The sequence below is a fragment of the Orycteropus afer genome, unplaced genomic scaffold (assembly GCF_000298275.1).
Source record: "Orycteropus afer afer isolate SDZICR_OR568_19922 unplaced genomic scaffold, OryAfe1.0 scaffold00151, whole genome shotgun sequence".
Classification (NCBI taxonomy): Eukaryota; Metazoa; Chordata; class Mammalia; order Tubulidentata; family Orycteropodidae; genus Orycteropus; species Orycteropus afer.
Genome location: NW_006921738.1, coordinates 8328609 through 8352532, shown reverse-complemented (window position 1 = coordinate 8352532; position 23924 = coordinate 8328609). Strand labels below are relative to the sequence as shown.

General features: G+C 39.0%; 1 protein-coding gene across 1 annotated transcript in view; it reads right to left on the bottom strand.

Moving 5' to 3' along the window:
• VEZT (vezatin, adherens junctions transmembrane protein) overlaps positions 1 to 23924 on the bottom strand; it is an 82120-nt gene that overhangs the window by 46734 nt on the left and 11462 nt on the right. Inside the window, exon 2 of the mRNA XM_042781688.1 lies at positions 1246 to 1300. Coding sequence (XP_042637622.1) covers positions 1246 to 1300 — 55 coding nt within the window. The remainder of the gene's footprint in view (positions 1 to 1245; positions 1301 to 23924) is intronic.

Here is a 23924-nt window from a genome sequence, read left to right as displayed (position 1 = left end):
GTTTCGTTCTGCTGTGCATGGGGTCGCTATGAGTCGGAAACGACTCGACGGCACTTAACAACAACAACATAATATATGAAGGAATTGTTTCTTATCCCTCTTAGACATAAAATCTCCCATGGCAGAAATGGTTGATCTTAATATTGTTTTATAGATTAAATTGTGTCCTCCCCAAATATATGTTGAAGTCCTTATCCCCTTGTGGTAGTTAAGGAGGTTATGTGTCAATTTGGCAGGGCCTGGTTTTGAGTGACTGGGCAGCTGGATGTAGTTATTCCCATTGGTGAGATTGCTAATTACCTCCAAGGTGGAATCTACTGGAGCAGCTGAGTAGATGCTTTAGGGATGTGGGCTGCTTCCAGTGCATAAGAAGCAACTTTGAGGAAGGTCTCCAGGTTTTGGCACACCTGAACCCTGCATGTAGCTGAGTTGTTATTCTGTAGCTTGCCATGTTCTCTGCCAATCTTGGGACTATCAATGGGACTTGAATCAATGGCCTGCTATGTGGTTTGGTAATATCGGGACTGTGACACTTTATTTGTTGACCTTGGGCTTGTTAGCCTTAGCAGCCAGCAGCTGCCCGAGTGAAAAGATGCCTCTAGCTTCAGTGGGCTGGGAGCAAGAGGCAGAGCTGAAGCCCAAGGCCAAGGGGCTTTCACACAGCCCCCCTAGAGTCTGGCACTTTGAACTCGGACTTCTAGCCTTCCAAACTGTAAGAGAATAAACTCCTGTTTGTGGAAGTCATCCCATTTGTGGTATTTGTTGTTGTTATGTGCCGTCAAGTCAAACCCGACTCATAGTGATCCCTCCTTGGGTTTCCGAGGCAGTATCACTACAGAAGTAGGATTGCCCAACCTTCCTTCTGAGGAGTGGCTGGTGGGCTTGAACCGCCAGCCGTCTGGTTAGCAGGCAAGTGTCTTAGCCACTATGCTACCAGAGCTCCCTAGAAGAGCACTAGGTAACCAAAACACCCCTATACCTAGAGTGTGATCCTATTTGGGGGAGGGGAAAAAAAAAGGTTTCTTTTGTTATGTTAATGAGGCCATATCGGAGTAGGCTGGGCCCTAAGCTTACCACCTTCTCAAAAAGCAGACTCTGCCATTTGGGTTGATTCTGACTCAAAGCTATTCCCCTACTGGTCTTCTAAGGCTGTAAATCTTTATGGTAGCAGGGTGCTCAATCTTTCTTCTGTGGAGTGACTGGTGGGTTCAAACTGCTAATCTGGTTAAAAACCAAATGCCTTACCCACTACACCACCAGAACTCCGTACCACCTTCTTAGTGATGTTATATAAAGGAGACTACAAACACAGAAACATACACAGAGAGAGATGGAGGCAGGTGCATCTATAAACCAAGGACTGCTGGTAGCTACTAGAAACTGAAAGAGACAAAGAAGGGAAGTTCCCTGCAGCTGAAGCCCTTAATTTAAATTTGTAACTTGTAACTTCCAAAACTTCAATATTTTCACTGTTTATCATGATGTTGCTTATTAGTCCAGTTGTGAAGATCTTTGTTTTCTTTATGTTGAGGTGTAATCCATACTGAAGGTTTGATTTTCACAATAAGTGCTTTAAGTCTTCTTTACTTTCAGCAAGCAAGGTTGTGCCATCTGCATATTGCAGGTTGCTAATGAGTCATCCTCTAATCCTGATGCTACGTTCTTCATACAGTCCAGCTTCTTGAGATATAGTCCAGTATACAGATTGACTAAGTGTGGTCAGAGGACAAAATCCAAACATACAACTTTCCTAATTTTCAGCTACGTGGCATCCCTTCATTCTGTAAAAACAATTGCCTCTTGGTCTATGCACAGGTTCACCTGAACACAAGTGTTCTGGAATTTTCATTCTTTGCAATGTTATCAATAATTTTTTATGATCTACATAGTCAAATGCCTTTGAATAGTAATAAAATATAGCTAAACACCTTTTTTTTTGTATTTTCTGCTTTCAGCTAAGATCCCTCTGACATCAGCAACGATATCCCTTATTCCACATCAACTTCTGAATTCGGCTTGAATTTCCAGCAGTTCCCTGTTGATGTACTGCTGTAACCATGTTTGAATTACCTTCAGCAAAATTTTACTTGTGTGTGATATTGATACCAGATAGACAAAAACAAAAAACAAAAACAAACAGTCATTGAACTAATTTAGACTCACAGTGACTCTATAGGTCCGCCCCATAGGGTTTCTAGGCTGTAAATCATTACGGAAGTAGATCGTCCTATTTTTCTCCCATGATGTGGCTGGTGGGTTTAAACTGTCAGTCTTTTAGTTAACAGCTGAATGCTTTAACCACTATACCACCAGAACTCCTGATATTAATGATAAACCAAAAACCAAACTCACTGCTGTCAAGTTGGATCTTACTCCTTGGGTTTCTGAGGCAGTTATCACTATGGAAGTAGACTGCCCAATGTTCCTTCTGAGGAGTGGTAGTGCTAGATAATTTCTGCATTCTGTTGGATCACCTTTCTTTGAAACGGGCACAAATATAGAGCTCTCTCAGTCAGCTGGCCAGGTAGTTATCTTCCAAATTTCTTAGCATAGATGAGTTGGTGCTTCCAGTGTTGCATCCATTTGATAAAACATTTCATTTCCTATTCTGTCATTTCCTGGAGCCTTTTTTTGGCCAATGCTTTCAGTGCAGCTTGAACTTCTTCCCTCAATACCATTTAGTTCTTGAACATACATACTAGCTCCTGAAACTGCTGAATGTTGACCACTTCTTTTTGGTAGTGACTCTGTGTATTCCTTCCATCTTCTTTTGATGCTTCCTATGTCCTTTAATTTTTTGCCCATAGAATTCTTCAATATTTCAACTTGAGGCTTCAATTTTTTTCTCCAGTTCTTTTAGCTTGAAAAATTTTGAGCACGTTCATCCCTTTTGGTTTTCTAAGTCCAGTTCTTTGTACATTTTGATACTTTACTTCTCAAGCTACCCTTTCAAATCACCTGTTCAGCTTTTTTACTTTCATCATTTCTTCTATTTGCTTTAGGTACTCTATGTTCAAGAGCAAGTTTCAGAGTCTCTCATCTGACATCCATTTTGGTCTTTGCTTTCTTTTTGCTTTCTTCATGTATGATGTCCTTAATGTCATTCCATAACTCATCTGTTCTTCGGTCATTAGTCTCTAAATTCAGGCAGGATATAGTCAAAATATTACTTTGGCTTTTGTAGATTTAATTTTCTTCAGTTTCAACTTGAACTTGCATATGAGCAACAATTGACTGTTTATTCTGCAGTCGGTCCCTGGCCTTGTTCTGAATGGTGGCACTAAGCTTTCCCATCATCTCTTTCCACAGATGTAATCGATTGGATTCCTACGTATCTCATCTGGTGAAGTCCATAAATACAGTCACCATTTATGTTGTTGAAAAAAGGTATTTCCAATGAATAGGTCATTGGTCTTACAAAAGAGAATCCATGCAAAAAAAAATAAATAATGTCTTAGTATTAAAACCTAATCACACGATATAAAATGTTTTTATATTTCATTTACAGCAAGGTGAGCCTCTCTATTGCAAATATGCTTTCTAACTCTGTATTTGGAGGCTTGAAGCTACTAGATTTACAAACAGAAATGTACAGAGATATCTATTTTTCACATATTGATTATAGGTTGACGGTAGCTTTGCAAAGAAATCCTTATTATTATTTGGAAAGGACAGGCAAGGCTGAGCATGGTGGTGACAGGTAGTTTTCTATATTATGGTGTAACTTTTTTCCTTGGTTCAACAAAAGAGAGCCACAAATGTTTTTAGTTAAGTTGTTTTTTTGAAGAGAAATTATTAGCACTGGACCCAAACTATAATTTGGTAGTAAAGGAGAATGTCACTGTCGCCAAAAGAAATAGGAGAAACCTCAGACACACCATGTGGGAGCTTCTCACAAAGAACTGTGGTTCACTATTCCTGTAAATTTCAGCTGACAGAAAATACACATCATAGCACCAGAAATAATTTTGTTAAGTGAAAACAGCCAAGAGCCTTTGGTTGTGCTAAGATTGTTCTGATGGCTGGAACGTTTTTGCAAGAAAAACAAACAAAAATAGATAGGAAACCCCCAATTTTTGCTGAATAAGGCCTTCAAGAAAATGACTCATCCAAGTCCTAGACTACTGGCGTTTCCTGTCTGCACCCCCATAAAGATAATAGATAACACACTAATGAATATATTAGTCTGAACCACTCATTTAATGTAATGTTTATTTTCTGCATGATCCACAGTGCATTCAGTAAAAGTGCCAGTATCTTTACTGCTGGTTTGCATTTAAAAAGGATGATTAACTAGTGAAGAAAAACAGGTGATTGGTAAAATGCTTTTATAATTAGCTTCTCTCTTCTAAACTGCTTTAAACCCTTACAAAAAGACAAGCTACAAACTTTCAGGCTCTAGAATCAAGACAGGGATAGATCAAAGTTAGCCAAACTAGCAACTCATTCCATAATAAATACTTATTGAATATGACTGTGCCAGGCAAGGTCTAAGCATAGAAGATAAAACAAAACAAGTGAGGTTCTTGCTAAAAATGTTCATGTTATGATATTCCTAATAAGACTGTGGTTTATCAGGCTTTCAACATTATCAAGGAAAGTGGTCGATGATGTGTTACTTTCCAGGTAGGCTGTTATGCTTCTGAAAAAATCCCCTCTTGGTCTCAGCTTCCCTAAGTATAAATATAATAAGAATGTTATGGGGTTCTCACACTTGTTCAGGTGGCAAAATAACTAAAACTCATGATGCTCTCTGAGAAACACAATAAAAAAAGGTGGTATGTTAAAATATTGAAATTTGTGCTAAATAAAAGCCCATCTTATCCTATGAAGACAGCCAAGTCCAGAGTATGGGGAATTCTACAGATCATGTGCTCCAGTTTCTTCAACAAATAATGACATAATAAAGGTAGGGAAAGTGGGGGAAGTTGTTAAAGAATAAAGGGATACTCCCCAAATATACTATATGGACCTTGTTTGGATCCTGGTTTGAAAAAATTTAAGAAAGCATTTTTGAGATATCAAGGTAATCTGAATACAGACTGAACCAGCACCTGCATCATAGGCAGACCAGGAAACAGCCAGCATCTGTCTGCAGGCTTATGGTCATAGTGTTACAATGTTCCTTGTTTTTCTTCTCTGTCACTTTCTCTTGTCCTGGTCTAAACCCTAGGTGCCCTTTTCACACTAATCCTGGTGCACTCTCTGGACCCTGTGCTTCTCTTTCCCAGAAACACTGATCTCAGAGTTGTATACCCTTCTACAAAAGCAATTTATAGACCGCAACAACTAGCCAAATTCTGATTCTGGCTCCTTACGATCTCTCTGCTCTGACTTGCAGATGCCAATGATTAAGTGCTAACAGCAGTATGGTGAAAAGACTATCTGGCCGGAAAGGGGAAAACTTAGATTGTAATAATGTTTTCACTTATCAGTAACCAAATATTTACTGAGCACCTACTCTGCATCAGGCACTACAGCTGCTATATATTTTGGCCACTAACTTCTCTCCAAGATTATATACGAAAAAGTTCATTTATTTCACTTAAAAAAGAAAACTAAGTACAACTGTTCAATCTCAAGGATTTTTAAAAATTTGTTTAGGCTATTTTTTTAAAAATAAAAATTTCAAACAGAACAAAATGATATAAAACGAGAAATAATTTTATTAATCCTACCTCCAACCCTACTCCCTCTCCCAAAGGCAATAAAAAGTTCCTTATTTCTTATGAATCCTTCCCCCCAAATTTAACATCCATTTATGCAGATACAAATATCTGTAAAAACTGTTATATAAATGGGAACTTACATACTTTTCTCTGCCTTTGATTTCTTTGCTTAATACGTCTTAGAGATCTTTCCGTATTAGGACATATTCTACTTTACTTCTTTTTAGTGTCCTCCTAGCTTCCACTATATGAATGTATCATAATATATTTATCAAGTTCCCTATAGTTGTATAATCTGAACCAAACTCACCCATCGATTCGATTCCAACTCACAGCGACCCATAGTGGGTTTCCGAGGCTGTAAATCTTTACTGAAGTAGATTGCCCCCTCTTCCTTCTGTGGAGCCGCTGGTGGGTTTGAACCACTGACCTTCTATTTAGCAGCTAAATGCCTTACCCACTTTGCCACCAGAACTCCTTACAGGAGGTACAGAGAAGTGGAAAAATTTAATAAATTCTTGGTGGTGGTGGTGACTAACTGAAAGTGGTTGGCAATGGAGAGGCCAAGATGATTCCTAGATTTCTGGTCTGAACAATTAAATGGTACTATTTACTTCAGTGAAAAACAGTGGCAGAGCAACAAGTGCGAGGAGGAAGATGCCTGTGAGATTCTCAAATGGAAATGACTGAGACCTAAAATGTCTGGACACCAGGATATATAGATTGGAGTTTTTAGCATATAGGCATAGTAGGAAACCAATATAGTTGCACTGTTATTGCTGGGTGCCGTCGAGTTGGCTTTGACCAACAGCAACCCTATGTACCGTCGCAAAACATTGCCTGGCCCAGCACCATCCTCACAATCTTTGCTATGTTTGAGCCCATCATCGCAGCTACTATGTCAGTCCATCTTGTTGAGGGTTCCCCCTTTTTCACTGACCCTTTACCAAGCATGATATCCTTCTCCAGGGACTGCTCCCTTCTGACAACATGACCAAAGTATGAGAGATGAAATTGGGCCGTTCTTCTAAGGAGCATTCTAGCTACACTTTTTCCAAGAAAGACAGTTTGTTCTTTTGGCAGTCCATGGTATTTTCAGTATTCTTCACCAACACCACAATTCAAAGGCATCAGTTTTTCGGTGGTCTTCTTTATGCATTGTCCAGCTTTCACACGCATATGATTTCTTGATTGGTGCTTCCATGGGCATTGATTGTGGATGCAAGTAAAATGAAATCCCTGACAACTTCAGTCTCTTCTCCACTTATCATGATGTTGCTTACTGGCCCAGGTGATGCTCGCTGGTGGTCTAGTGGTTAAGGTTCAGTGCTCTCACTGCTGGGGCACAGGTTCTATTATTGGTCATAGAAGCCCTTCTCCACCACTCAACTGTCAGCTTGTTGTACTGTGATGGCTTGCATGTTGTTGTGATGCTGGAAGCTATGCCACTATTAATGGCTCGTGGTTGACAGGTTTCAGCAGAGCTTCCAGACTAAGATAGATTGGGAAGAAGGATGAGTCCATTCACTTCTGAAAAAATTGGCCAGTGAAAACCTTATATGGTAGCATATCAGCATGGAAAACAAATGGAGTAGATTAGTTCAGCCAGACATAACACTGATGAGAAGATAATATCAGTATTTTAGAAAACAGAAGAGTCAAAGATGGAAAATAAAAACAGTAACACTAAAAACAGAACCTAACATTTGTTCAATTCCTTATGTTCAAGGTATTACATTAAGCATGTTTTATATCTCATTTAATTCTAACAACAACCATCTAAAGAGGTCCTATTATTTCCATTTTACAGATGAGGAAATTGAGGCATATGAAGTTAAATAACTTGCTCAATGTCACAAAGCAAAATATGAACTCAGCTGTTCTGATCCCAAGCCTATACTCCTAACTATAACATAAATTTGTCTCTGAGGAAAAAGGAGATGTAGAAGGAATAATCAAGTCTCCCTAAAGTTTAAGAGCCCTGGCAGCGCAGTGGTTAAGCAGCTCAGCTACTAACTGAAAGTTTGGTGGTTCAAACCCACCAGCCACTCCTCAGAAGAAAGATGTGCCAGTCTGCTTCTGTAAAGATTACAGCCTTAGAAACCATATGGGGCAGTTCTACTCTGTCTTCCAGGTCACTATGAATTGGAATCAACTAGATGGCAATGGGTATTCCAAAGTTTGTCTTATATATCAAATTTTATATTTTGTGAGGTAGAAAATGATGATCCTGGCATGGTATAATTTTTAATCCAATCATTATTCTCTCTCTTCAGACTGTTCTCATTTCAAATTCTCTCCCCCTTTAGTGGTGACTTTAGTTTCATATACATTATAACCGCCTAAATCTAAGAACAGAAATCTGGGTTTTTCTGTGAATACATTTTGTAAAAGGCAACTCCTCCAAGATTCATAGGATTGGTATTCTTATGATACATAGGTTCCATGATTTTTCTGTTTACTCATCCTTAAAAGGGAACTCTATGGTGTAGTGGTTAAAGCATTCAGTTGCTGACCAAAATGTTGGCAGTTCGAACATATCAGCCACTCCACAGGAGAAAGATGAGGCAATCTGTTTCTGTAAAGATTTACAACCTTGAAAAACTTATGGGGCAGTTCTACTCTGTTCTATGGAGTCGCTATAAGTTGGAATCGAGTCAATGGCAGTGGGTTTTAAGGTTAACATAAAGTAGTAGGAAGAAGCTCTGGTGGCTAACCAGAAGGCTGGCAATTCAAACCCACCAGCCACTCCTTGGAAGTAAGACTGGGCAATCTACTTCCATAGAGATACTGCCTCAGAAACCCAAGGAGGAGTCTATGAGTTGGAATCGACTTGTGACAGTTTGTTTTTTGTTTAAAGTAGTAGGAGTCTTGGGTAGCACAAACAGAAGTGCTCAACTATTAGACAAAAGGTTGGAGGTTTGAATCTACCCAGAGATGCCTCTGAAGACAGTCCTAACAATCTGCTTCCAAAATGTCATAGCTTTGAAAACTCTATGGAGCAGTTCTGTTTTGCACACATGGGGTCACCAAGAATCAGAACTGACTAGATAGCAACTAATAGCAACAGCACAAAGTAGAAACTGGGAGTAATTCAGCCAGAAATCAGAGAGAAAATTTCAGGTATAAATTAAAAGAAAATAATCAAAAGGCAGTGGATTCTGGAGCAAAGAAGAATGAAGAAATCAAAGATGCATGGAAACAATTAGTCCAAGGGACTGGACCATGTGAACATAAGTCTATATGATCATGAAACCAGAAGAACTAGATGGTGCCTGGCTACCACTTTCAATCACTCAGAAGGGATCAGAACAGCAGATCCTGGATAGAGTAGGAGAACAATGTGGAACAAAACTCAAAATCACAAAAAATACCAGCCTTACTGGTCTGATAGAGCCTGGTAAACTCCCCAGACTATGGCCCCCTAGTTACCCTTCAGCCTTGGAAGTGAACTCACTCCTGTGGCTTCCAGCCAAACAGACAGACATATAGGATGAACATTCACATCAGGCAGATACACTCATTAGCACAATCAATCATGGGAGATCAGAAGGGCAATCTTTGCACAGGGAGACAGCTCACGGGGCAGGAATATCTAGGAAAGAAGGACACAGGAAAGAGGTAACTATAGGGAGGAAGAGAGAAGACAGTTATTACATTGTGGGGATTACAGTCAATGTCGTCAAACAAAATGTGTATGAACTGCTATGTGGATAATGAATTTGCTCTGTAAATGTTCACCCAAATTACAATAAAAAAAAATAATAATAATAATAAAAAGCAGTGCATTATCAATTTAGAAGTCTAGTCACCAAGGGAGATGGAGCCATAGCAGAGACTAATATGGACATGATCATGCAAACAAAACAAACTAAGTTTTCCAGTGCTACAGTTTCCCACAGGCTGTGAGGGCCAATATATGGTGGACATCTGGCAATGGCCCTTGACCTCCTTTCAATGCTCATTTCTTAGCTTACAGCAGTTTTTACCACTGGATTGGAGGTATGTCAATGGAGGCTACTAATTCTGCTTGACGCTGACCATAATTTTTTCTCAAAAGGGGATGACTGGTGAGGTCCTCCATCTGACTCCCTTCCTACCAATTCCACCCCTATCCCCAGCACCAAAAGCAGTAGCACTAAACCATCAAGCTGTGCCAGGTACCATTCTAAGTATTTTTATTTACAAACTTATCTCATCTTTACAATAACATTATGCGGCAGCACTCATTTTAGATATAAAGAAACTAAGGTACAGACACACCAAGAAACTTGCAAAAGGACATGGGGATAATAAATGAAAGAGCCTAGATTTGAACGTAGGCAGCTTGACAGAGCCTATGCTGTTATTTACCTTATTGTATTGCAAATAATTTAGGAGCTCTGGTGGAACAGTAAAGAGCTCTGCTGGAATAGTGCCTAAGGCATTTGACTGCCAACCAGAAGGTTGGCAGTTCAAACCCACCAGCCACTCCATGGAAGGAAGACTGGGCAAACTACCTGCATAAAGATTTACTGCCTTGGAAACCCAAAGGGGGTCGCTATGAGTCAGAATTGACTCAATGGCAGTGAGGTTTGGTTTTTGGTTTGGTGGTGCAGTGGTTAAAGCATTTGGATGCTAAGTAAAATGTTGGTGGTTCGAACCTACCCGCCACTCCATAGGAGAAACATGAGGCAGTCTGCTTCCATAAAGATTTACAGCCTTGGAAACACTATGGGGATAGCTATGAGTTGGACAACCGGATTACAGTGGATTTGGTTTGGTTTTGGTATTGCAAATACTTTAGAGTAAATTCACTAATTTGGGCCAATGTGGTATTTTGTAGCTTATCTTTTAAAACCAAAAACTAGTTGTAGTTTTAAAATTATTTAATGGGTTAAGTTAGAAAATTCAAAGTAGGTCAGCATAACTCTGCTAATATCTAAAATATTCCCAGTTACCTTATTTTCCTTCAGGCGAACTATAACTCATATGTAAGATTTTAATAAGGACATTTGTCTCAGGTTATACAAGGTTAGAAACTGGCTGCAAAGAATCTTGGGGACTACAAACACAATGTACTCTATGCTTATTACTTTTAAATGTAGCTTGTGGTGGTTTTAAAATTACATTTATGAAACTAGAGAAAATATAGCTAACACATGACAGAACTAATTTCTTCAATTTACAATAAGCCCACATAAATCAACAACAATAATTTTTTTTTTAATTGTAAAAATGGGCAAAGGATATATAGGTATAAAGAGAAAAATACAATTGGGTTAATAGAAATGAAAGTATTAGACCTCACTCGATTAAACAAAGATACATTTTTATTTGGCAAAAAATAAGAAATCTGATAATATTTAGTGTTGGAAAGGATTTGAGGAAACAGACTTTTCATATACTATTAGTGGAAGTATATCTATAGACATATATAAATATGTTTACATAAATGTATTTAAAATACTCATTGACCTAGGAATTCTGCTACTAGGCAGCTAGCCTATGGATATAATTACAGAAGTCTGGCAAGATATACATACAAAAATATTGACTAACCATTTAATAACCATTTTAAAAAAAGAAAGCCCATAAAATTAAATTATACACTATTTCTGTGTGTGTGAGACATACACATAATATGAATGAAATTGCAATGGAAGCAGTCTGGAAGAAAACATACCACACTGATTACAGTGTTTACTTCTGGGAAGAAAATGGGGATTGGGAAGGAAAAGGAGATTAAGGGGAACTAGTGTTTTCCTTGTATTATGTGAAGTTTTTACAATGTAAATATATTCATGAGTATATTCTCCATGGAAAAAAGTTGCCCACCATATGGCGTGCTAAAAAAGAAGGTACTCAACTGTTAGTTTAACAAATAAGTAACATCCTGCGTATTTTTCCATATCAAAATTAATGATCTACTCAATGAATGAGCTGGAGGCACTCACTTGGCCATGACAAGAGATTTGGAAGACAGCTACCTGGCCAACTGACTGGAAGACATCCATATTTATACCCATTCCAAAGAAAGGCGATCCCACAGAATGTGGGAATTATCGAACAGTATCATTGCTATCACACACAAGTAAAATCTTACTAAGATAATTCAAAAACGGTTGCAACAGTATATTGACAGAGAACTTCCAGAAATGCAAGCTGGATTCAGAAGGGGATGTAGAGCGAGAGATATCATAGCTGATGTCAGATGAATCTTAGCTGAAAGCAAAAAATATCAGAAAGATGTTTACTTATGTTTTATTGACTATGCAAAGGCATTTGACTGTGTGAATCATATCAACTTGTGGATAACATTGAGAAGAATGGGAATTCCAGAACACTTAATTATACTCATGAAGAACCTGTAAATGGACCAGGAAGCCTGTGGTTCAAACAGAACAAGGGGATACTGCATGGTTTAATATCAGGAAGGGAGTGCATCAAGGTTATAACCTTTCACCAAACTTATTCAATCTGTATGCTGAGCAAATAATCCAAGAAATTGGACTATATGAAGAAGAATGTGGCATCAGGATTAGAGGAAGGCTCATTAACAACCTGAGACATGTAGATGACACAACTTTGCTTGTTGTAAGTGAGGATGACTTGAAACACTTACTGATGAAGATTAAAGACTTCAGTCTGCAGTACAGGTTATACCTCAATATAAAGAAAACAAAAATCCTCACAACTGGACCAATAAGCAGCATCACGATAAATGGAGAAAAGACTGAAGTTGTTAAAGACTTCATATTGCTTGGTTCAATGCCAAAGGAAGCAGCAGTCAAGAAATCAAAAGACGTATTGCATTGGGCAAATCTGCTGCAAAAGACCTCTTTCGAGTGCTGAAGAGCAAAGATATCTCTTTGAAGACTAAGATGCGCCTAAACCAAGCCACGGTATTTTCAATCACCTCATAGGCATGTGAGAGCTGGACAATGAATAAGGATGACCAAAGAAGAGTTGATGCTTTTGAGTTGTGGTGTTGGTGAAGAATGCTGAAAGTATCATGGACTGCTAAAAGAACTAACAAATGTGTCCCAGAGGAAGTGCAGCTAGAATGGCTCCTTGGAAGCAAGAATGGCCAAACTTTTTGTTTCACCTACTTTGGTCATGTTGTCAGAAGGGACCATTCTCAGGAGAAGGATGTCGTGCTTGGTAAAGTGGAGGGTCAATGAAAAAGGCAACAAGATGGATAGACACAGTGGCTGCACCAATGGACTCAGGTATAGTAGGGATCTTGAAGCTGGCACAGGACCATGCAGTGTTTAGTTGTGTTGTATGTAAGGTTGCTATGAGTCAGAGATGACTCGATAGCACATAACAACAACAACGATTGCACAGTTTCTTTGTTTCAAATGTCAGTACTACCATGCTATTTACACAACCATGCTATTAGCTCTCTCAAAATACTAACTACTGTCAGGTGCCAGATGTTACCTGGTCACTTCAATCTATCTTAAGGAGCTCTGGTGGTACAGTGGTTAAAGTATTCAGCTGCTAACCAAGAAAAAGGCACAAGTAGTTATTTTTAATTTATATATTCTGATTGTGTACTGAATTCAAAATAGGTGATAATCCATTGAAATTTTGCATAGGGGTATTATAAGTAATAATGATAGGGAAACTTACTTTCCTTTGTAGGACTTTGTTAATTATGACAAAAAGTTTTAGCTCTTCAAGTACCAGAAGCCTATTCATTAAAAATTAAGACAGAAAATAGCTAGCTGCTATTGAATAATATCATAGAGTGGCATCTTGCAAAATTAAGGATATAATGTCTTACTTATCCAGTGGTGCCATAGATAGGAGACATACCACAAGTGTAAGGTTTTAGTAAACAGGAATTTATTTTCTCACAGCTTAGAAGGCTGTTGCTATTGTTAGGTGCTCCTGAGTCCTTTTTTTTTTTTTTTGGTGGGAATTTTCAATTTTTTTTTTTTTTTTTAATTTGATTGTGCTTTGGGTACAAAGGAGCTCTGGTGGCGCAGTCCCTAAGGCATCTGACTGATAACCAGAAGGCTGGTGGGTTTGAACCTTCCTCAGAAGGAAGCTGGGCAATCTACTTCTGTAGTGATACCGCCTTGCAAACCCAAGGAGGGGTCATTATGAGTTGGATCTGACTCCACGGCAGTAGTTGCATTGCGTTGCATTTGGGTGCAAATTTACAGAGAAAATTTGTTTTACATTCAACAGTTCGTGTATTTTTGCTTTCACACCCTGATTACCATCCCAACCAAAACAAACTCTCCTCCCTCCCATCCTTGTGACTACCCCCTTCCTGTGCCCTTCTTAACTATGTACTGTCTGTCCAGCTTTCCCTTTATGTAAATGATGTTCCTCTGGTGCCTCATGGCTTATTGCTCCAAGGGATGTATCTCCCTAGAGTAGGTGAGTGCGTTGCCCTAGGGTAGGTGTTCTGCATGTATGTAGGTCTTTCCACTGTTGGACTGAGAGCCAATCCTTGGGATTGAGTCCAATTCTAGGCCTGAAGGGTAACCCAGGCCCATAGTCCTGGGGGTTCCACCGGATTCTATCTGACCAGTAATTCTGGTCATTTTTGTGCTTTTGGATTTTGTTTCACATTTCCCCTCCCACTCTATCTAGGATCTTCAGGTTTGATCCCCTTCCAAGTGGTTGGCATTGGTAGCCAGGCACCATCTAGTTCTTCTGGTCTCAGGGTCCATCATATGCTTGGACTAATTGTTTCCAGATGCCTTTGATTTTCTTCACTCTTCTTTGCTACAGATGAGAGGAGATCAATAGTTGCATCTTAGATGGCCACTTGAAAGCTTTTAAGACCCCAGTTGCTACTCACCAAAGTAGGTTGTGGAACAAGATTTTTATGTACTATGTTCTGCCAATAAAGCTTGGTGTCCCCCAGTGCTATGGTCCCAAGTTGACAGGCCCAGTGATTCTTTCTCTCAAGGTGTATGGTTGTCTCTGTGAGGTTATTCCAACTCTGTCTTCTGTTGCTTCTGTAACATGTGTGGCTAGTTTTGTAGCACAAGTGCATATGTAAGATTATCTTCAGCTAAATCTATCTTTGGTCTAGGGTATATTCCTGTTCGCCGATCCTCACCTGATCTTCTCATTTGTCTATCCATTTATCTGTAGCCTGCTGTTTGGTGTTAGTAGTAACACAGGATTGTGCATATACCATTATTTGCCTCTGTTGTCTATATCTTATGTGCACATTTCAGGGTTCTTCCTTTCCCCAATGTCATCATACTGGTCACAGACCCATTGAGTCAGTTTTGATTCATATCTACCCTATCTATAACAGAATGAAATTGCTCAGTTTCTAGGAGGCTAGAACTAGTCCAAATTCAGGGTGCTGGCTTTAGGGGAAGGCTTTCTTTCTCTGTAAGCTCTGAGGGAGGTCCTTGTCTCTTCAGCTTCTGTTTCCTCTGTCCTTGGAGATCGCCATGATGTGTTCTGGCATCTATCCTACCCCATCTCAGTTTGCTTAATCTGCTCATTTAAATTTTGTAAGAGATTGATTCAAGACACACGTCACACAAATCCTGCCTTATTAATATAACAAAGACAACCCACTCCCAAATGGAACTATACCCACAGGCATAGAGGTTAGCAGGAGCCCTGACAGCACAGTGGTTAAAGCGATTGGCTGCCAACCAAAAGGTCTATGGTTCAAATCCACCAGCAACTTCATGGGCTAAAGATGTGGCAGTTCTACCCTGTCCTGTGGGGTTGCTATGAGTCAGAATTAGAATCAACTCAATGGCAATGGGCTTGGTGTTTTGGTATAGAGTTTAGGATTTACAATATAACTGGGGAACACAATTCAATCCGTAACAAACAAAAAACACTTTTTGGCCTTTACACATTTCAACAAAACTTCTGAATTATTATACCAAAAGCCCCAAATCCAAATATTAATTATTCTTCCATATTAGATAAAAACCAACCAAACCAAACTCACCACCGTCGAGTCGGATCCGACTCATAGCGACCCCTCCTTGGGTTTCCGAGGTGGTATCTCTACCGAGGTAGATTGCCCATTCTTCCTTCTGAGGAGTGGCTGGTGGGTTTGAACTGCCAGCCTTCTGGTTAGCAGTCAAATGCCTTAGGCACTATGCCACCAGGGCTCCTCCATATCAGATAGCAAAGCAAAATCTGATCATAGAATTTTAAAGGATTAAACTAGAAGGGTCCATACAAATTGGCCCAACTAATGAAATTACTCTCAGACAGCATAGTTCTAACATCTCCAGCTGACCTAGATGAAGGATATAGTGTTTCTTGCTCATACTCTTTTTGATCCATCTACTTTTTTCTTTTCTTTGATGGTTTCCACTTGTTTCTCCAGAATTACAGTACAAAATGTCCACTGAATTGGAGGGAGTGCCTCTGTCATTATGAAGCATTTTTCTACCAGAAGCAGCTCTTTGACAAAAAAAAAAAAAAACCTGAACATACATCCATAGTGATACCTCCTCAGAAACCCAAGGATGGGTTGCTATGAGTGGGATCTGACTCGACAGCAGTTAGGTTTGTTTTTTTGGTCAACTGCTACTCAGAATTACTCAGTTACTGCAGAAGAAGGTAATAGGGAGAGTGAGTTTTTTTTTAAAAAAAAAAATGCCTTCAAAGGATATTACCTAATATTAGTGTTTGTTTAAATGTTTTTAAACCAGGAGGAGAAAAGACATATATTCATATACTTTCCTGGTGGAACGCTTCTAATATTTGCCACTGAAATTCATCCTACCTTTTTATGGAAGTAGAGGGCCACATCTTTCTTTCATGGAGCCACTGGTGGGTTTGAACCACCAACCTTTTGGTTAGCAGCAAGTGCTTTAACCAGTGTGCCACAAGGCTCTGAAGCTATGATTAATATTATTCAACTTCCAATTAGTCAAGTGGCATATATTGGGCATTTACTGGATGTACAGCAGACGCAAGGAGAAGAAGTAAAACTATCATTTCCAGATGCTTGAGGAAAAGAAAACAGTCAAACACATTTAACAAAATGCTGGATATGAGGAAAGTGTGCAATAAACATTAAAATGAGGTTTGGTTTACATTAAACACTAAAATGAGAACTGGATTAGGTCACATTCCCCTTACTTTCTTTTCTTCTCATCCCCAATTTTTTTTTAAAGTAGAGAGACATGTGATTTTGATAAGAGATAAATGAGAAACTTTATATAAAATGATTCATTATTCCTTTTCATCACAAAGGGAGAATTTGTAAGGAAAAGTAAAACAATGACAGGACAAGATATATACTGCAGTAGAAAATCCATCTTAATAAAGGTGTTAGAAAGGTATACAATTAATGGTTGTGGATTAATTAGCAAAATCCCAACAAAAGACATAGATGCCTAGATTTTGCCAGTAAGTAAATTACACTATAATTCACTGCCATAGAGTTGTATCCGACTCATAGTGACCCCTCCTTGGATTTCTGAGGTGGTATCACTACAGAAGTAGATTGCCCAACCTTCCTTCTGAGGAGTGGGTTTGAACCGCCAGCCTTCTGGTTAGCAGTCAAATGCCTTGGGCACTACGCTACCAGAGCTCCTTTAGGGACCTTGTCAAATCTACTATTTCTAATAAAGACTAATAGATATTTTGATTTGCTGTAAAAGGCAATAACATCAAGTCTCAATGAACGTAAATAAGCAATACTCTGAAAATGCGGAGGCAATAAAGTGAGTATACTCCCCTGTCTGCTGGAGTACATTAGCTTCTGGGTTTTTCTTCTAAATCCTTAAGGCATTATTTTCTTCTGGGAATTGAGTGAATATCTCATATAGAATGAAGAAAAACTAAATTGAATCAGAATTTCTGATCTAAGAATAAGTGAACAGATTCTCTTCTTGTATTTTCCTAATTAATGGAAGCCTTTAAGGGCCCAGTCTCATTTAGACTCAATCTACCAATAGCTTCAAGATTCCCCAAAATGGATTAAAGAATAATACTAAAGGATGATCTAGTGTAATTTATGCATATTACAAATGAGAACTAAACTCTAGAGAAATTAAGTGATTTGTTCAAGGTATCACTACTAATTAACGCCAGTCTCTTGAATCCTACTTTAGCTTCTCTTTCCAGGAAGCATTTTAAAAATGAAAACCTTTAAAGTAATTGAATAAAATACCAAGATAAAAATAAGAATTAATTTAAGCACTCTGTGTATCATAGTTTGAGACAAAAGAACTTGGATTTTAGTAACTGCAATTGAAAACATACATAAAGGAGAAACCCACTCCTTTTTCAATTTTTAAATTTTTAAAAATAAAGTTAAAATCTATATTGGAGTCTTGAGTGTATGTGAAAAAGTAAAAAAAAGAATATGGCCCAGACAGAGAAAAGCAAAGACTTATTCCCTAAGAAACTAACTAAGGCATTTGACTGCTAACCAGAAGGCTGGCAGTTCAAACCCACCAGCCACTCCTCAGAAGGAAGATTGGGCAATCTACTTCCGTATTGATACTGCCTTGGCAACCCAAGGAGGGGTCGCTATGAGTCGGGTCCGATTCGACAGCACATAACAACAACAACAGTGATAAACTGGCTTTGGTCTTAATGGTCAATCTTAATGGTCAGCAGGTTTCTGATGTAATAACTCCATTAATAAATATTCTTTACATTATAGACAGTGACGAGTGTGACTTTCAAAATTTATTTACTATGGTAAAATATATGTAACAAGTAATTTGCCATTTCAGTTATTTTTATGTGTACAATTCAGTGACATTGTATTTATAATGTTGTATACCCATCATCACTATCTGTTTCCAATTTTTTTATTACCCTTAACAGAAACTCAGTGCCCCTTAAGCAATAACACCTTCTTCTTCTCTCCCACCAGGCCTTGATAATCACTAACAACTTTGGTCTCTAAGCATTCACTATTCTAGATACTCCATATAAGTGGGTGAATCTTGAAAACATTATACTGAGTGAAATAAGCCAGACACAAAAGGACAGACATTGTATGATTCCATTTATAAAAGTGTGAATTTTGCTATCCTACCATTTGGAACTAAAATAAATTGAATAAAATTTTAGGGCTTTATGTACAACAGGAAACTGAAGATATTTTATGGAAAGATAATATGATATGTGTATAATTATTCCAGACAACAAGCTCCATTATCAAAACAGCCAATACTGTCAATGTATATAATCACAGAGGACAACAATTTCCATTACTTGATTCAATAATGCAAGTAGGAAAGAATAAACAAATCATATTTATAAAAAATTGTTTCGATGTTCTTTACAGAACATTTAATAACCTTTAAAAATATAAAGAAGAATCTCTTAAATAAGAAAAGGATTTGTTTTTTAACATTCTATTAAATGTATGAGATTGTATAAAAGGCATTTCCTTTACATTTGATTGATTTAGTGCTAAGGACAAAAAAAAAAAAGGCAAACTTGAACATACTATCCTTCCCTTTAAACAAAAGGTTAACACTTAATAATTTACTGAGAAATATGAAGAAGGGAAAGAGATCAAGATAATTGGCATGGGGAAGATTACTTAGTCAGGAATAAAGGAAAAGAGGGAGAACAAATAAAACAAACACCAAAGCAATAAAAAGTTAAAAAAATAAATAAAACCCAAAGGCTTTGTCAGTAAAGAGATCAACTACAGAGCATAAGGCAAGGACAGAGATTTGAGGCGAGTATAAAATCTCCTTGAGGACAACACTGTCTGTACAAGAATGAAGTTTAAAAGAAACATTTAGATAATGAAAATAAGTAAAAATATCAGTCCTTCAGATAAAAAGGTCATAAACCTTTTTATGTGTGGTACAGTGGTTAAACGATTGGCTGCTAATTAAAAGTTATGGTGTAGTAAATTACCTGGTATGGCTTTTCCAGCCATAAGTCTTTGTAAACTCCATGGTGGAATTTTCTGTGAGCAACTGATGAGCTCCTGATTGTTGAAGTTACCCACCTGGGGTATTTCTGTTGGGAGTGGCACAAAGCAATGTTCTGGGAAGTTCCCTCTGTTTCAGGTGCTCAGAATTCTGATGTTACGATTGGTTAGTTTGGCCACTCTGCCAGGCTCTAAAGGAGCCCTCCTAGAGGCAGAAGGAGTCTCTCTGACTGCTGGCTGAGAAAAACATGCTCCTGAGAGACACGCATTGCTGAGAGAGAGACTCCAAGAGAAATGCACTGCTGGGAGAGAGACTGAGAAAGACTGTTGGCTGAGAGACAGCAGGCTGAGAGAGACAGCGTGTTCCTGAAGTTGAATTGTAGCCTGTTGCTTCCATAATAAACCCCATAATCTGTAAGTTCTGTGTGGCCACTGCAATGAATTACTGAACCCAGCACAGAGGTGGTGGGTGCTGTGGGAGGAAAGGTTAGTGTCAGGGCTGGTGAAAAGGCCGGAGGGAGGCAGCATGTCTGGCCTCGCAGGAATAGGCCTTGGACTGCTGATGGTGATTCTGTATTCCTCTTGTGGGGTTAGAGGAGGTCAGAAGATGTGACCTCCCTGCTTCTTTGGCAAAAGTTCTACAGTTGTGCAAGAGAAAAGATGTAAGAGTTTGCTTCTGTGAAGATTACAGCCTTACAAATCCTATGGGGCAGTTCTACTCTGTCTTATAGGGTCACTGTGAATAGGAATCAACTCAATGACAACAAGCTCTTTCCTCCAGAAGTGTTCAAGATAGAACGAATGACTTAAAGTTTCTGCAATTAGCTTAAGAAGGAAAAATCTGAAAGGTATGAAAAGCAAAATCAGAACTTTAACATCTGGGAGGGAGCTCTGGTGGCACAGTGCCTAAGGCATTTGACTGCTAACCAGAAGGCTGGTGGTTCAACCCACCAGCTATTCCTCAGAAGGAAGATTGGGCAATCTACTTCTGTAGTGATACCGCCTTGGAAACCCAAGGAGGGGTCGCTATGAGTTGGATCTGACTTGATGGCAGTGAAGGTGACTGGCCTCCACTCGTCTGTCAGTTTGTCATACTGTGATGGCTTGTATTTTGCTGTGAGGCTGGAGGCTATGCTACCAGTATTTCAAATACCAGCATCTATTTCAGGAGGTGGCATATGACCAAGGAACAATGGTACTGAAGAAAGAAGTCAAAGCTGCACTGAAGGAATTGGCAAAACAAGCCTCCAGGAATGGAATACCCATTGAGATGTTTCAACACACGGATGCTGCACTGGAGGCACTCGGCTATGCCAAGAGATTTGGAAGACAGCTCTCTGGCCAACTGACTGCAAGAAATCCAAATCTGTAACCATTTCAAAGAAAGGTGATCCTACAGAATGTGTAAATTATCAAGCAATATAGTTAATATCACACACAAGTAAAATTTTGCTGAAGATAATTCAAAAACAGTTGCAGCAGTATATTGATAGGGAACTTCCAGAAATGGAAGCTGGACTGAGAAAAGGACATGGAACAAGGGATATAACTGCTGATGTTGCTGAAAGCAAAGAATACCAGAAAGATGTTTACCTGAGTTTAAGTGACTATGTAAAAGCACTCGACTGTGTGGATCATAACAAATTATGGATAAAATTGAGAAGCATGGGAATTCCAAAATACTTAATTATACTCATGAGGAACCTGTACATAGACCAGGAGGCTGTTATTCGAGCAGAACAAGGGGATACTGTTTAAAATCAGGAAGAGAGTGTGTCAGAGTTTTCATATCTTTTTAGCATATTTATTCAATCTGCATGCTGAACAAATAATCTGAGAAGCTGCACGATACGAAGAAGAATGCAGCATCAGGATCGGAGGAAGATTCATTAACAACCTGTGATATGCAGACGACCCAACTTTGCTTGCTGAAAATGAAGATGACTTGAAGCACTTACTAAGATTAAAGACTATACAGTCTGCAGTATGTATTACACCTCAGCGTAAAGAAAGCAAAAGTCCTCACAACTGGACCAACAAGCAGCATCATGATAAATGGAGAAAAGATTGAAGTTTTCAAAGATTTCATATAACTTGTTTCCACAATCAACACCAATGAAGCAGCAGTCAAGAAATCTGATGACATATTGCACTGGGCAAATCTGCTGCAAATCTTTAAAGTACCAAAGAGCAAAGATGTCTCTTTGAAGACTAAGGTGCACCTAACCTAAGCCATGGTATTTTCAATAGGCTCATATGCATGTGAAAGCTGGACAATGAATAAGGAAGACTGAAGAAGAGTTGATGCTTTTGAGTTGTGGTGTTGGTGAAGAATACTGAAAGTACCATGGACTGCCAGAAGAACTAACAAATTTGTCCTGGAAGAAGTGCTGCCAGAATGCTCCTTGAGGCAAGGATGGCTAGACTTCATCTGACCTACTCTGGTCATGTTGTCAAAAGGGACCATTCCCTGGCAAAGGATACCCTGTTTGGTAAAGTGGAGGGTCAGTGAAAAAGAGGAAGGCCCTCAACAAGATAGACTGACACAGTGGCTGTAATGATGGGCTCAGGTATAGGAAGGATTGTGAGGCTGGCACAAGACCAGACAGGGCAGTGTTTCGTTCTGTTGTACATAGGGTTGCTATGAGTCGGAGCCAACTCCAGCACCTAACAACTACAAGGTGACTGGAAAATTCTCACTCTAAATAACTGAATTAATGATTAAATAACAGAGTAAAATGACAAAAATAATAATAATAATAAAAACCTCACTCCCATTAAGCTGATTCCAACTCATAGTGACCCCCATTGGGTTTCCAAGGCACTAAATCTTTATGGAAGTAGATTGCCTCATCTTCCTTCCACAGAGTGGCTGGTGGGTTTGAACCACCAACCTTCTGGCTAGCAGTCAAATGCCGAGGCACTGCACCACCAGAGCTAATTAAAATGACAATATTGGTATTTATGTATTTATTTTGCTTAATACCTTAGTTTTCTAGTGCTGCTCTAATAGAAATATCACAAATGCGTGGCTTTAGTGAACAGACATTTATTTCCTCACAGTTTTGGAGGCTAGAAGTCTGAAATCAGGGCACTGGCTTGAGTGGAAGGCTTCCTCTCTCCGTTGGCTCTAGGGGAAGGCCCTAGTCTCTTCAGCTTCTATTTGGTTCCTTGGTGATCTTCCTGCGGCATGGTGTTTATCTCCCCCCATCTCTGCTTTATCACTTGTTTGTTTAATCTCTTTTATATCTCAAACATACTTTTTAAAATCATAATGGAGTTTGGACACTGTGTCAGAAGGGACTAGTCTCCGGAGAAGGACATCATACTTGGTAAAGCAGAGGGTGAACAAAAAAGAGGAAGACCTTCAGTGAAAATGATTGACACAGAGGCTGAAATAATGAGCTCAAACACTGTTAGGACTGTGAGAATGGTGCAGGACTGCATAGCATTTTGTTCTGTTGTACATAGGGTTGCTATGACTTGGAATCAACTCCAAGGCACCTAACAACAACAGTAACAATAATAACGTATCTAACAGGAGATTGACTTAAGACAAAAAACATATTTCAGAAAAGATTGACTTAAGACACACACATACTACTCTAATATTGTCTCATAAACATAACAAAGAAAACCCATTTCCAAACGGGATTATACCATAGGTTTAAAAAAAAACCCATCACCAAACTCATTGCTATTGAGTCAATTCCCACTCATAGCGATTCTCATTGGGTTTCTGAGGCAGTATATCTTCATGGAAGTAGATTGCCCATCTTCCTTCTGTGGAGTGTCTTATGGATTTCAACCACCAACTTTATGGTTAGCAGTCAAATGCCTTAGGTACTATGCCACAAGAACTCCTTAACCACAGATAAAGGGGTTAGGATTTAGAACACATATTTTTGGGGACCCAATTCAATACATAACAATACCTGTGTCATATAAGGTGTTCATCATTTTCTAAACGTTGTCCTGTTGCTGATCCAGACAGAGAGAGGTCCAAGATTGCGTCAGCATTTGGGATAGGATAATCATGTCTTGATTAAAATAAGTTATTTCAGAGAAGGAGGAGTAAGGCTTCAATATAATGTAATTTGCCTTGAGGGTATAAAGGGAATCTAGCTCTGATAAACTGAAGATGGTCTGATTCTAGGGCATGGATTGAGAATTGTGCCTGGGAACCTGGCTCAGATTGTTGTTGTTGTTATGTGCCGTCGAGTTGGACCCGACTCATAGCGGCCCCTCCTTGGGTTTCTGAGGCAGTATCATTAGTGCCTAAGGCACTTGACTGCTAACCAGAAGGCTGGTGGTTCAAACCCACCAGCCACTCCTCGGAAGGAAGGTTGGGCAATCCTACTTTGTAGTGATACTGCCTCGGAAACCCAAGGAGGGGTCGCTATGAG